Source organism: Anser brachyrhynchus, assembly GCF_964034855.1.
Source record: "Anser brachyrhynchus genome assembly, chromosome: 4".
Taxonomy (NCBI): Eukaryota; Metazoa; Chordata; class Aves; order Anseriformes; family Anatidae; genus Anser; species Anser brachyrhynchus.
This window is the reverse complement of record NC_137698.1, coordinates 55295034-55311267: the sequence shown is the minus strand read 5'-3', so window position 1 is coordinate 55311267 and position 16234 is coordinate 55295034. Positions and strand designations below refer to the sequence as shown.

Here is a 16234-nt window from a genome sequence, read left to right as displayed (position 1 = left end):
TCACATACTGTATTATCTTACTTTGTAAATTCTGCACTGCAGTTTTTTTATTGTTGTAATTACATGTTTATAAAAGTTGAACACACGGTATGTTTCTGAAAAATCAAAATATATCTAAAAGCAGTTCTGTGCTAGGTTTATGCGAAAAAGTTATTTGTTGCTGCTAACTGTGATTGTTCTGAAAGATTTTACTAAAGGATTTATTGTAACCATCGTTTTGTGTCAGAAGTGGCAAAGGAATTTTGAAAGGTTTGATTTCCCTGGAAGAAAGATGTAACTGGATGTCATTTCAACATCAAATTCTGCACGCTACATGTATTTTTGGGTATTTTAAATGAATTTAATTTAAATATACACAGTGGTTGTATGGGATGGTACCACTTTCATATACACCTTTTATTACTGACATGTTTTGTTATCGAGAGTAGAAACTAGCTGAAGCAACCACTGTACGCGGTGCTTCGTAGCAGGAGGTCAAGCTGTCGAATTCCCTAGGACTACTCTCAGCCGCTACGCAGCCAGAAAACAGGAGGTGCCTAGGAACTGCCCCTTTTATCTTGAAGATGTTAGGAAGCTTAATTTCATTCCAACAGGTGAATCAGGTTAGGAGATACTGAACCTATAAAGTGCCAGGTTTGGCAGCTGTCAGCATTTTACCCAATAATTGCTTTGAAAGCCTAGAAAACTGTCTAGATGATGCACCTTATGGCCATTCCCTCAAGAAGTACACGTTTTACTGGCTCTTAGTAAGTAACAATGAAGTTAGCCTAGCTCTTCAAAGTGAGTTAAGCTGTCGTGGTGCCTCTTTCTGGTTTTGGATCAGTACAAACCACAGAAATTGAAGAAATCAGTAACCCTAGAACCTCCCGTAAGAACAGGAGAGCTTACTGAAACATGCAGATTTTGCCAGTATTTAGTGCGTAACCATTGAATGTTTTTCCAGAGAGACTAACTGTTCACACATTTTACGATTTTCCAGATGAAAAATTTTGGCATTTGCATACTTTTTTGTCTGCATGAGAGACTGATCAGTAGGGCTCAGGGATCCTTGTGGGTGTCGTGGTTGTACCCAGCTGGGCAGCTGAATACCACCACAACTGCTCTCTCAGGCATTTTGGTTGGGCTACTTAGGAAAGAAATGTTACTGACAGAAAAAAGACTACAAACTAAGAATACAAAAAAACATAACTTCAGTTTCTAAATGAGGAAAGGCAGCATTTTGTAGCATCAGTAGTTCCCAGTGAACTCTTGATTTGGTCAAATATTTTTAATTTAATGATTTATAAATAATAGAGAATCTTTTGGTGTTAAATACTTAGGAAGCCCATATTTGCAGATGATGGCTCAAGCTGTCAGGGAGATTGTGGGTATTATTTATAAGTGTAGTTTCTATAGTCATTGCACAGATTTTCTTCTGAAAAATTGTACTTGTCACATAGCTATTTCAGAGCTTTTTTAGCAAAAACATCAAATAAGGGTGGGGAAATCCTTCTGTGGACAGTTCAGTTACATGAAGGTATAACTGCTTCACATTGTACAATCTGTATGTAGGAATGCAGTTTATCTTCAGACAATCTAAAAAAAAATCGAAAGAAAAATCAGTTACTAGTAATGAGATTAAGAAATCAATGAACAAGTGGGTGTCAAATGACATGAGTAAAGTAGTAATTGATTTTTATTGACTACTGAGAAAAACATGGGACAAAATAAGGCCAGATGACTGAGAGTCTGGCTGTGTTTTCTTTTATGCTAGCTCAGTGTCACCTTGATGTGTTGTCACTGTATCTTTCAATCCTCTTTCTTTCTTTGAAAAAGTTATATTTAGAGAAATATGTGGATACCTGTTCAAAGACTTTTTATTGTGAACATGTTTGTTGGCTAAAATTAAAATTGTTATCCATGTAATATATGCTTTGGTACATTACTTGTTTTAATCTACTCCTGGGCTGGACATGCTGTTTTGGCATATGGAAGTCACTCTCTGGAAAGCACATAACATTGTGAAGCATATATACCTCCTCATCAGTCTGAACAAGGTTAGCAAAAACACGAAGTGGATTGCATTTTGAATTTCAAATAATTTCTTCTGGAGGACTTCAAGACTGGAAATGACTGGGAGAATTTTGCTGATACCACCGCAGCTGGTAGGAGATGTTTGTCCAGAGCTTTGGGTTATTATTTGGCGTTTCTTCAACAGTTGTTGCTAAGATAAGTACAGTCCAACCATTTTGTATATAATGGTGCAGCTAACTAAAACAGTTGCGCTGTTAGATTAAAAAAAAAAAAGTCAATATTCGGTGTTAGGTTCTGTTTCCCATGGCACAGACCTTTCTTCTTCACGCTCTATTCTACATAGAAGTTCAAGACGATATTGCCAGAGTTTGAATATTTTGTTTGCTTTTTTCTTTTTTCTTTTTTTCTTTTTTTTTTTAATTAGAATTGCAGGGATACTTGGATTATTTAAATCTGTCCATCTACACACTTTGCTTTGTGGTAAGAACTTCTATTTTGCACACACAGATCTAATCTTGTGAAATCAAAAAGCAGTTGTAGAAACTCTCCCATGTTGTTTATATGATTTTACTCTAATTTCACTGAACTTCTGCAGATCTTTAGGAGGCAATATTTCCATTCAATTGCAGGTATCATTAAACGTGAGGTTAAAACGCTTAGAAGTGATGCATTTAGAGGTTCTATTCTAATTTTTCTTCACAAATGAGATACAGAATAAATCTTGTATTTCAAGAACCATATATTCTTTAAAATAACAGAACCTTATTTCTCATTACAAAACTTCTTCAAATATACAAGATTTTAAAAAGATTTTTTTCCATGTACACTCTTACAGAACACTATTGACTTAGCAAGTAGAAAAAAATGATTACCTGACTGTAGACCTGTCCAAATGGTTATTGTTCAGAAGATGTGCAGGGAAAAAAAAAGTAGTTGAGAGCAGTCAATATTTATTACTATGCAGTTAATTAACTAAGAGACAGTTCTTCGCAGTTAATTTTGCAGTTAATTAAGAGGCAGGGTTTTTTTTTTAAATTTATGACTTCATATATGTACCTGCAAATCCTTGCCATTAATACATTTGAGGTTTATTCTTCTGGTGCTCGAATTTTAAGTGAATTTTATTCTCTTTTGAGGTCCCGCATCTCTATCATCTTAACAAGCCAATGTAATGACTCAACACAGGATAAACTGATGTTTCCTGAAGTATCAGATTTATTGAATATATGCAGATGGACTGTGTAGCATATTTGCTGTAGGCTTAATTCTTGTGTTTGGTGTTTCTGTGGCTCAGTAACTATGCAAGTGTATTTAGATTTGAATTCTATGTGAGAGGGACAATAGCGTGCTGCTGCAGCACAAACATTGATCCAACCTACAAGGCTGTTCCTGGAGGTATTTTGGGAACAAGAACAGCAGGCTTCCTTAATAGTTCTGGTAGGTTTCACACAGCAGAAGTATGGATTGAATATTCTGTCTTCAGTGGATCTCCTTCTTTAACTCTAGCCTTGTGAACGCATATTGAGACATCTTCATGCTTACATATGTGGAGTGGCACTGAGAATAAAACATGAAGTACATATAAAAATAATGCAAAAAGAAACACTGTTGAGCATATTACCACATTTACTTACTCCGTATCTTCAAATAATCAGAATTAATAAAATGCTCAGTACATATCCACAAAAGAGATTACTTTGTTAATTAGTTTGTCCTGTGCGGCATATTTTCCTCCTTATGGGGTTTTGTTGTCTGTACCATCTCCATGTTGACTGTGTGTAGTCCTGTCACCAGCATTAGTAGATGAATGTATGTGTGCATCAAGAGTAAAAGCGTTTTAAAGCACTTTGAAAAAGGACTAGCAAGTCATTCTTTCACATTTGAAAACGTAACCGATATAATACAAATGGATCTCAACTTTTTTTTTTCCAATTTCCATTATGTTTCTTTATATTCAATTTCCAATTTATGTGGTTTTGTGGGTTGTTGCCACGTAGACTATCAAAAGTCACTGAGCTTTGAAAGAGTAATTTGTTTACTTCAGCAGCAAATGTAGATTCAGTCACAGTACTTCGTTATGCATAGAGGGGAACTGGAGTGTGGAGCAGTTTGTCAATTTAAAAATGTTTTTCTCAGTACAACATTTTTTCAAATTGTAAAATAATGACTCATAAATGAACAAACATCAGGTTGACTAAGCTTTTTTCTTTTCCTCTCTTTGTCTTTCTCCTGCATGATGTGCTCAGATTGGTTCTCTCATCTGTTTCGGACTACTTTGCAGCGATGTTTACCAATGATGTAAGGGAAGCAAGACAGGAGGAAATCAAGATGGAAGGTGTGGAGCCAAATGCATTGTGGGCTCTGGTTCAATATGCATATACAGGTAATTAGAATGAAAATGGCAATTTGATCTAATGAATTGTCCTCCTGTGAGCATTATATTCTATTACTAGATTTCAAATGCTCTTAGGAATTGTCATTCACATAATTTAATTCCGCGTTTACATTAAAAAACCCATTGCTGTTACCTGAGGCAACCTGGTTAGACGTAGTTTCTCTGATAATACTATATGCTGAGTTAACAAATTAACTCAATGTTTTGAATGTATAATGACTGATGAAAAAGGAATTTTATTAGGATTCCCTTTCCTTGCATCATTATAGGTGCTGATTTTTAAAAGCTGGTTATCTAAAGTTGAAGGTGATATTTGCCAAGCCTTATGTTCTGTCACACAACCTGTAAATAATTCTGTTGCATCTGAGTTTTGCGGAATTTAACTAATTTTAAATGCAAAAATGTATCATCTGCTTTTTAATGTTGATAGGTCGCCTTGAATTAAAAGAAGATAATATTGAGTGCCTGTTGTCTACAGCTTGCCTTCTTCAGCTCTCTCAGGTTGTAGAAGCATGCTGTAAATTCCTCATGAAGCAGCTTCACCCGTCCAATTGCCTTGGAATCCGATCTTTTGCTGATGCGCAGGGTTGCACTGACTTGCACAAAGTGGCTCACAATTACACTATGGTATGTTGTTCTTTTAAGCATCATCCAGTTATTTTAATAAGCAAAATACAGAATGTTTGTCTGAGTAAAATAGCAGTGTTTTTCCTACAGAAAGCCTTGACCATTTTCCAAACAAGAATGCACATATGTTACCATGATGAGAAATGACAGAATAACTGTAAAGTTGCTGGTTTAGAGTTGGAAGAAAGGAGGCATGCATAATGCTTCCTTGTAATGGCAGTGGAATTGTGTGATACGCGTTCAATAAAATCATTCAAAGGCTAGTTCGTATTTCTGTCAGTCAAAAACTACACACTTAACAGCGGGCTAGCTGCCGTCGTCTAGTCCAAAATAACAGATCAATAAATCAAAAAATTTCATAATGAGCTGGAGTAATCAGGTTCTAAGTTACACCTGGGGTATAAATGTAAGTATTCACCAAGACAGATTCTGTATTATACTTGATTTCTTAGTAAAAGAATATCAGCATGGCGTCAAACGATTTGATCTTAGGCTATATGTGGCCAAATGCAAATTTGCCAATGATATTTGCAGAGTTCATGTAGAGAGAGACTGACCTGCCAACTTAATTAAATTTCATCTTTTCAATAGTCATGCTTTTATTTTAATGTAAATGTTCTTTTCCTTCTCACCAGCATATTTTAGTAATGTTATCAGCAGAAGAAGGCAGGATACTTATCTCTGAGTTAAGTCAGTTCATCTGTTATTTGCAGAGTTATGTGAGGTATTTTTCTCTCTTCTTGATGAAATTTTGCCTGCGTAAGCTCCTGGGACCTGAATGAGGTCATGAAGATACTGCATTAGGGATGTGGGAATGGAGATAGTACTTAATTTGCCTGTGTAGTTTGGTGTTGCATTGTCACTATGTTTAGATGGATCCAAGAGGTTTAATTTTTTGCTGTGCAATTGCTATTAGAAGCCCATGGCTTTCCTTCTGCTTTCTGAATTTGTGCAGTTTTAGAAAGTGCTGTCGTCTTTTTTGTTTCTTCTTGGCTTAAAGTAAATTTAGTTTAGTATTTATTACAGTTTAAAGTAGCCATCTCTTTTCCAATGATATCATTGTTCTTCCTCAGTGAGTGGATCTCTAATCTTTTTAAATTATGTACACATAGAAATTTACCAAAAGAGGTCAATAAATAGTGTGTAGATTGTAACTTACATGGTTCCATTCTTGACCTTCATTATTGCTTAAATGAAAACAAGAAGACTTCAATTAGATAGACAGTTAGATGAAACAGCAAAGATAAACGTGTTTTATGCCTTTGAGGACTATTAGAATTAACGTAGAGAGAAACAGTGACACGAAAAGCACAAAGAGAGCCTTCCTCCTTTGACCTGTTTGTTCTTTTTCAGAATAAGCCTGTATGTTATTTCCATGTCCCTCCCAACCTTTATCAGTCAACTGCCAAGATCAGAAAGTTAATAAATGTTAGACTCATGTATCCTTAAGATCACTATTAGGGATTGTAGTCATACTATTTTGATTGACAATTCATGGCTTTTTATGGGGGAAAGAGGCTACGAACTTCTCTCTTACAGCATCTTTCTTTTGCTCAGACCCCAGGAAAATAGTTCTATGCCTTTTGGCCATTGTTTACTTCTGTGGCAAAATTGTTGCTTTAAAGGCTTTGATGTGGATGAAATTTAAATTAGGTGGATTTTAAAAAGCCATTTTCAAAACTAATTAGTTGTGCTAGATGGATTCTTCCCGAGGCCTCTTTTAATGTTGTTTAGTTCCAATGGAGACATGAAATTGAATTTTTGTAATAATGAGTAATAGAGAAGCAGCTTCTTTAGCTTGAAATGAATGTTGCTATGGAAACTGCATAGAAATATATAGTCCAATTGAATTGTCAATTAAAATAAATCCCCAAGTAATTTCATTTGTTTAAAAGCTGTTTGAAAGAAGAAAATGTTCAGCAGTACTAAGTGCTGGCCACTCGGTGCTCTTTCCATTAAGAAGTATTAGAGCATAAGGGTTAAGCACACTGGTAGTACCTGTAAATTCTGCTTATTAAAACAGTGAACTAATTATATGCTGCAATAATGAGGGATTACACTGAGTAGTTATATACTTCTGGCTTTTCCATGTAATTGTGCTCCTTTTTGAAGTAGGAGGTAATGAATAATACAAAATGGTTGTATTTTAATTTATATATGTTACATTCTGTGAGATTTTCTTTTCCTTTCATAAAATGAAATTGTCATATACCTGTTTTTCTTCAATTAAAGCAACTTCTCAGTTTTAACAGTTTTTATGACACATGCATTATTTTGATTAGCATCTCACCAGCTTAATTAAAATATTTCTTTACATGAAGACCAGATATTCAGATGAGATGAGCATTTGGTTAAACTGAAGGACCAATCAGTGAGTTATCCCAGTAGGCTTACCTCTGTTAATAGACCTGCTCTGTCTAAGTAATATTCATTAGTGTCACTGGAAAACATTAGCATGATTTTGTGGCATGGTTTTAATTGCACCATACAATGTGATTAAAAATATAAATGAGTCGGATGGATTTGAATGCTGCATCTCTTCATATCAGAGTTTATAGATGTATGTTACGCTAAAAGGGCTTCAGTGTTGCATTATTTTATTGGTTACTCTGTAGACAGTTAAGCTGTTTATTCAGAAGAGAGAAATTTTCAAAGTTATCACCAAAACAGGTCAATTTTTTGACACTGCAAGCTAAGCAAAGCTTGAAAAATCCTCAGGGTGCATTAAGTGAAATATGAAATAAACTGAAGTGATCACTTGTGGGTGTAATGCACTTTAAAGAGTAACTCTGTATTTGATTTTTATGCATTGGGTTTATAATACAATTGACAGGATCATCAGATGTGTTTAGATCAAGGTATCTTTTGTACAGAGATTATCCTGTTTTGTTGTAGTTTTTACGTAGTATTGGGGTCATACAATTATAAATCTAGAAATTTTATTAGGCTAGACAGTAGTATATCTGTTCACATTAATTCATAATGCCTTTTCAAACAGAGTGCCTTCTGTGCATTTTTCATGCCCTCTAGCATAATGCCTGCTGATGAATTTAGCTGTCTTCAGGTCAGAGAAACAGCTGTTTTTGTCTTCTTGCTTGTTTGAAATAGTTGATAGCGTACCTTGAATGAAAACCATTCACTCCTCTTTCACACAAAAGGGAAGTTAATATTTTCAGATGAGAAAAAGGTAGCCAATGTTATTTTCAGAACATGAAATATCTGTGGTGAGTAGAGGTAGCTGTGCTTAGGTAAGCATCAGTAGCTTCATCAGTAGCCAAATTTATACTTTAATTACAATTTTAAAAAAAAGATACTTTAAACATTAAATGCGATAGTGCTTAAGACAATCCGTGTCTAGATAGTTTTGTAATGTTTGTTTTTCACCTCTCCACACATTAAAGCATAGTGAAAAGTCATGTTACATTTCATCAGAAGTCTTCCGGACATGAAAAGGGGAGAAATTTCAACACTTTTTTGTCTACAGAAGGCCAGACCCAAAATTTGTGTCAATGCCTAAAGCAATGATTTTATATTCTTGCACCTGAGATTGCAGTACCCTGCTCAGTGATTTTGAAAATAGTTGTACACTTGTTTTCAGCTGTGAAAACTCAGGATATTTCTGTCTTTTAAGTTCAGTACAGTTCTGACTAGCACAAAAGATCAGTATTGTCTTGGTGAGACTAAATAGTTTTCTGCATGCTGCCCAGCCTGTCTCAGAATCCCAAAACTACGTAGGGAGGTGCAAAGCTGCAGTAGTTGTACTCCAAAACAAACCCAGGGCATGCGAAGAACCCTTAGGTTGGTTTATTGCTAAACACAGCAGTGAAAGCTGTCTAAAAGGAAAGTAGCTGCCATCCTATATATATATCTGCCTATAACAGTTTACCAGGAGGTCAGATAGCTCAGTTCTTCTTGGTTAATGCATACCTCAGTTGACCAGCTGACCAAAGCAGCCATTAGATGACAAAATTATATTCCTCTTCAGATCCTATGAGTCAAACGCATCTTGCTTTTCAGTTTTGCCCAAGTTTGGAGTTCAAACAGATCCCTGTGGTTAGAGCATCCTGTGGGACTCCTGCGTACAGTTCTTCTCAGCCTGTGGGTATTTTGATGCACTCTGAGATTTTAATCCTTCTGATATAGTACAGAGGGAGCCTAACTATCTAACTGGATTCAACTGTGGGGATGAAGTATCACTTAAAAATAAATATCATGACCTCCTTCATGTGCTCGTAATATTTTTTGCTCTGTACCAAGACAGGCCTCTGGTTAAGAATATCAGTATTATTCACTCTGCAGCTGCTGAGGGGTGAATTTAAGGCTACGATCTGGATGAACAATGCTACTGTGTCCCTGTTTTAGCCAGTACATAAAACTCAGGCTACTCGTTTGATAAAGTTTCCAACCGAAACTGCAGACCATTTGTTCTCTGAAATATCCTGTTCCTCCACAGAGAGTTCCCATAAGAAGAAGGAAAGCAAAGGCTAATGAGGAGGTTAAGAATGCTAGGAGATGACACGCTGGCTCCTCTTTTTTGTCTTCAGAATCTCTGTCTGTAGAGGAAGAGGAATTGTCAGATTTTGATCATAAAAAAAAAAAAAAGAAAAGAAAAACAGACATAGGCCAAAGATTGTGGCTGTATTCCCAGTGGAATGCTTTGATACTGTGCTCACAAGGAATCTACTTTAAAAATAGAATTGGAGCAAGAGGAAGTTGAATTTGTTCCCATCAGAAAGCAATTGTCTACAAGCAACAAGAAGGAAAATCAGGCTTTTTACACACAACAACTGTTGAAGTGATTAAATCCAGTTGGAAAAAAGCTTTCTAAAGAAGATTGCTAACTGTCTTATCAGCTTGTCACTGCCTTCAGAGACAAAGGAAAGTTTCCCTGCAGGTGCTTTCCCCTTCCTCTTCCTGTGACCCGGATAGACAATATGGGAAGTTTAAGGTAGTAAGTGTTGGCTTTTCTCTTTGTCACAGCTGTATATTCAGCATGTATACTGCTGTAGATTTTCCTGTATATTCCGCAAAACTAAAAGGACAGCTCCAGCTTGCATATGCTCTAGCACAGAATCAACCAAAAAGCAGCCATGAAAGAAATGACTTCAGTGGAATCTGAATTTCTGTGAATGGCGTGTTTAAACCTGGAAATAATTTTGATGGTTTTTCAGCTTCAATTTACTCCCAGAGTAAAATAAATAAAAGTGGGTGTGGGTAATGCTACAGAATATTTATATGGTCCTTTCACCATTTTTATTATCTGTATTTGCTCATTTTCTTAACTTTAATTTTGTAATACACGGAATTAATTAAAGAGGTAAAGAGAGTTCTGTCCCCCTTGTAACCTATTACAATTTTCATGCAGAAGCGCTATGTTTGCGTAGCCAGTTGGTTCTCTCTACTAGGAAAGCTTTTCAGATACTAAATCTCAAAATTTCCTTTCCAAATTCTGTCCAGGAATACACAGTTACTATGTGCACAGATTAACACTTCCAGTTATTTTCCTAATGTTTCCTATTCTTAAATCAACTCCAGAGTTACCCGTGTAGTGGAGTCACTTTGATCTTTCCTCTTAGACATCTTGTAGCATAATTATATGTGTGTAGCATTCAAATAAGATGGATTGTTTTAATCCTTACTATTCTTTTTCTCTTTGCTCAATATTGTTCAGTTCATTAGTATTTTTGGAGTACTGAGGTACTCCACTTTGAATTTAATGCCTTTGTTGTCATGGTGTCTTTTGGCATATGCAGTGCCAAACTGTGCTGTATGTTTTGTTTGCCATTTTGTTGCCAAATTTATACCTGTTTTGCAGTGCCCGTCCTGCTTCTGTTCACACCTTGATCCCTATTTTTCACCCTAAAAATGGTATTTTTTTCCTAGTTTGTAGATGCTTCTAATGCAGAGGTTTTTCATTAGTGTGCATTTCTTTCTAAGTCAATAAACAAGATACTCACTAAGAGTGATTTTGGTATTTGGTCCAGTTAGACTTCCCCATCTGTGGATCCTAATGCATTTAATCCTCCATGTGTTTTATAAGCATAGGTAGCAAAACCAGAACGCAGTTGTTTAGCTATCTGGCAATTAACAGTACGTTTACTAAATTGATTGTAATACTATTTTACTGTCATGAATCTACTCTCACTTTGGAGTATGAGTTAATTGGTTTTTGAGCTATCAAAGTATAAGAACATGTTGTGATTTATAGAACATGTTGTGATTATGTGCTTCTACTTTTCTTTCCTGTTCTGCCTAAAGGTGTATGGGAAAGGAATATATATCATCTCACCCTTTTCTCTCGCATTCCAAAAAAAATCAGGTTTCTTACTGTAAGCTCATAATGTTGATTGTATTTCTATATGTTTTTCTGCTTTTTCTGTCTAAGCCCGTGAGAATCCATATAGAATATTCTGCAAGTCGTATTGTTCTGAGGTAATGGGATATCAGTGTGAGAAGTGCTATATATTGCAAATTTTCTTCCTTTGAAGTAAGAATCTGTTGCTGGAAATGACAGAACAAGTTAGAAAATTGAATACTCCTATCGAAGTAAACATTGTTAATAAATCAGAGTGTACAATATTGTGGATTCTTTGTATGTTTTTCTCCCCCTCAGCCTATCAGATAAGCTGTATAAAACCTGAAAAACAGTAAAATAAACTTCAAATGTCCAATTGAAAATGAACAATGAAATTGTCAGTGTTGTTTATTTCCTCTGAAAACTTGAGTCACCATAGCTTAATGTAGCAGTAATGAAAACAGTTAAAAGTGTACCCAGTAGGTGTTGCAGCATGTTATTCTCTTTGCTTCACAGAGCATCTCACATTGTGTTCTACATAGACAACAGAAACAAACTACACCTTTTATTTTTTTTAACATGTACTTCAGAAAGTATTTCTTCAATTTGCAGCGTCATGATAATTACCCCCACAACCCAGTGCTCATTTCTGTCCATGCACTTCGCCGTCGGTTGTTTCAGCACATTTGTTTGTGGAACCTGGTGGTAGAGTCTGGGAAATGATAATTAGTCAAAATAATTCATATTTTATTCTCCCTGGTCATTCCTCCAGTGGTATTTCCTGGCACAACTGAGAGGTAGCATGAAGGACGGACAAGTGGGGAAGATGTAGTAGGAGTTAAATAAACTCCTTAATAAATAATAAAAATAAATAAATAAATAATAAAAGCACCAAAAAAAACTGTCCTCAAAGGAAGCTGTCAGCTGTATTCAAAATACTTTTCTTTTTCTTTTTCAGGAAAATTTCATGGAAGTAATTAGAAACCAGGAATTTCTGCTATTGCCAGCCACCGAAATTGCAAAGCTTTTGGCAAGTGATGACATGAATATTCCTAATGAAGAAACTATATTGAATGCACTACTTACATGGGTTCGACATGATTTGGAACAGAGAAGGAAGGATCTCAGTAAACTCCTGGCTTACATTAGACTGCCTCTGCTTGCTCCACAAGTAAATTGCTCAATTTCTGCCTAGTTTCTCTCCTTCCTAGCGTATACCGTGGTTATAGTGGGCATGCCTACAGCATCTGTATAGCGATAGTGACAACACACAAAAACTTCTAAATTCTTTAGTGATTTGGTTTCTTAGAGCTGCGTGTAAGGATTTAACATGTTGTATAGGCATGATAGTTATAATTGTCCTTGAGATGTAGGAGATACAATTTGAATAAATCATTTGGAGTTATTCTTTTCTTCCATTTACTCTTGGTAATACATCTTCGGGTACATTTTTTTTTTCCCAGACGGTACTTTTTATTTTTCTTGAAGATTTACACGCATTGTTGAGGAAGTCTTGAGTTTGGTTTGTTTGAACAGTTGTGAATGACAGTTTTCCCAGTCTTGTGGGAATGACTCCTCTTGTTAGTGTCACGTGTAGGACTGTAGTTGTTATCTGTTAGCAGGCATATAAACTGTTTTTTTTTCCCTTTTGTTATCCCTCCTTGCTGTCCTTTCTTTAGTAATATTTAACGCTTATTATAAAGTCAAAGGACTTTGCCATGCATTTTTCCTGGGAATTATCTCTTAAATAAGAAGAGATTTTTTTTATGAAATATGTATAATAAGTAGAAGTCATTAATACAACAAAAAGTGAGATTACTTGATTCGCAGCGATACATACAAAACATTCCGTGTGTTGTCTCTCATTCAGTATCTTGCTGGCTGGTAAGATTCACAAGGAAGCATTTTATTATTAGTGTTTCCATACTGATGATTACATATGCATTGGCAGGATTTTCTCAAGTGCAGCCTTGACCTTGCAATTCACTTCTTCTAGAAACGTAATACAGTGCAAGCCAGTTGACCTGGAGGAATCATTCTATTTTTGCACATTTAATTAATTGATGATCACGTATAAAGTCTGTAACCACTTCTGTGTTCCTTTTATTTAATTAACTGCAATTGAAACATCTTTATAAATTGAAAGTAAAGAATTTACCCAGAAGTATATACTGAAATCAAATTATGTCCAGTCAATAACTGATTAGAAAAATAGCAGAATGAAACACAAAAGCCAATATCATATTTCATTAATTATTTTATCCTTATTTTTTCATGTGTTCTCCAAATACATACTTATATTTTTAATATCATATTTCACTGTCGCCTTTTTATTTATTACTTTAACAAGGTAAAGTGCTACAGCTGTGATTTTAATAAGGCAACAATTAGTGCATTGAATAAATTGGGTTGAAGTGCACAAAAGAGTCTTAATGAGTTTTCAGGATCATGTTTTGCTTCATGATCCCATGACGTTAGGCAATCTGACAGCAAACCTAACATAATGAAAAGGTCTCCAGTGTTACGGTTGAAGAGTTAAAGCTGTTTGAAAGAAATTAAATTAGAAAATTGAACAACTTGCTGAAATCAATAATGTTGCGAGGAGAGATGTGAAGAATACTAGATTCGTATACTTAAGGAAAAAAAAAGCTTCAGGAAATACTTTGAAACTGCAGCAATGTAAGCCAAAAAAAAGAAAAATCTTTTTTTTTTCCGTTAATCTTTTTATGCATCTCTTTGTATATAACACTGTTATCTCTTTGGTTAATGCAGTGTCCTAAATACTTGTAAGAGGCTAAAGATGAATATGTATCATTTTCGTAAGTCGTAAGGTAGCAAGTGTTTCTTCTCTGATAAATACGTGAAAAAGGTGATTTACCAATTCCTGAGCTACAAGATGAGTTCAGCTTCCTTTCATTCTGGAACTCGTAGTACTCAAGTAGCTGTACTACACTTCTCGTCATCAGGTTTCCAGTTACTAGAGTTTCATGCTAACACGTGCTCAGTTATAAATGCTTTTAGTACAAGGATCTACATATATAATAAAACTTGGAAATAATAGGAAGATTTCTCTTAAATAAGACAATTCCAAGTACTTTTAAGTTAAGGATGTTTACAGAAAATTCTAGTACAATAAGTTCGGTCTAAAGAGTGTGCAGATTTTTAGGGTACCAAAACTATCTTAGATTGCTTTTTTTTTTTTTTTAACTGAGATGAAGCAGAGTGAGACTTTGTGCTATGAGAAAACTTCTCTGTAGGTAGGAGGAGGTGAGAAAACTGGGGGAAAGGTGGGTTGTACACAAAACTCACGCATACAGACATAGTGTTGCTTTAAATATTAAATGCTATTCATCTGTTAGACAAATGTATCGGGGATCTGAATTGGCAATGTTGAGTACAAGCTGCAGTTTTCAGTGCATGCAACTATGACAGTGTTCAGTTTAGGACAGTATTAATTCACTGTTATTATTTTTTTTAACTACATAAAATAACATGGCATTACATACTGACAGGTAAAAATGGATTTTAGTGTATTATTTTATAATCACGAAGTGGCTCTATGAAGTGATAAAAGAGGTAAGCAGTGCTTTGTGTCAAGAGAAGAACCAAGGGAGGGAAGGACTGAAATTAAGGAATGAAAATTAAGTTCCTTTAGATAATTTATATGAGAACATTTTAATTTGCTATTACAAATAGAGCATTAGCCAATTACAGAAATAATGAAAAAGTCGGGCTTAGTTTCCTTAAAAGTCTCTAGTGACTTTAAAAGTTTAGTTTAGTTTAGTTTTTTATTCTATGTATGTTAATTCTGCTTTCTGTCATAGTTTCTGTTGATTTGCCTTGATAGAGAAATGTCCAGTTGAGCAGCCTGTAACTATCTGTATCTCTTCTGGAGCCATGGATGTCATTTGCTACCTGACAGTCCTAAGGCAGTTTTAAGCCAGGGATATGCACACCATTGTATGCACAACTATTTCATCATGAGTTCCTTTAGTGCTCATGATTCCTGCTTTCACAGCATTTTTATACCTGTCATCAGCTGGCTGTCAACAGCTCAACAACAACATCTCATCGTGGTTTGTGGACTTTGTATTTCTCGTATTTACAGCGTTTGGATTTCGTGATGGGGAGTGAGAGGCATTTGTCTTGCTGTCCTGACAACTGCCAGAGTCCCAGTGGGGTGCTTCCCTTGTTTTTTTTCTTCCGTTACTCAGGTCATGTCTTGCAGCTCAGAAGAACACCAGTTGTCTAGACTTCTAATAATTACAGCTGGGACTTATAACCTACTAATACATTTTTCCTGCAGTCTGACAAATGCGGAATACCAAAGGCTCCAGAATCTTCAAAGTTCAGAACTTCTATTAGTTTTTATTTAGGTTAGAGTTAAAATGTAACACTTCTCAAATTTGCTAGCATCCTTGATTTGAAAATATTTAACAAAGCTTTGTAATAATTTATATCATACTGTAGGTCAGTTACAAAGTTATGAATAGAATGTATATTAAAATATTCAGCCTGCTCCTGAAACCGCTTTTATCGGCATCTGGTATGGGTGGGTTTGGGAATCAGAGAGTGAGGTTAAACTGACACACATACTTGGAGTCTGATCCATTTCTTTGAACATACTTTCAGCAGCACTGAAACACGAGGAGATTTTGTTTTCTTCTTTGGACCATTAAGCTTAAGTCATCCATTAAGATCAGATGGTCTTCCTGTTTTTTATACTCAGTGGTTTAGCATCAAATGTGAATGTTTTGTTTATCTTTACCCTAGTCTTATTTATATGACCTTTTTGAATATACATTTATTCTAAATCCAGCAATGGAAATTTCTGGATAAACTGTTTTCTTCTAATCTTGTTTTTATTCTCCATGTAGTTTATAACAATTCAGCTTGTTTAATTT

The 16234-nt window shown here is 35.3% G+C and overlaps 1 protein-coding gene across 5 annotated transcripts in view; it reads left to right on the top strand.

Moving 5' to 3' along the window:
• KLHL5 (kelch like family member 5) overlaps positions 1-16234 on the top strand; it is a 56595-nt gene that overhangs the window by 28998 nt on the left and 11363 nt on the right. For all 5 annotated transcript variants that reach the window (XM_080590808.1, XM_080590805.1, XM_080590807.1 and 2 more), the window contains 3 exons: positions 4260-4396; positions 4839-5035; positions 12289-12501. In XM_080590808.1, coding sequence (XP_080446934.1) covers positions 4260-4396; positions 4839-5035; positions 12289-12501 — 547 coding nt within the window. The remainder of the gene's footprint in view (positions 1-4259; positions 4397-4838; positions 5036-12288; positions 12502-16234) is intronic.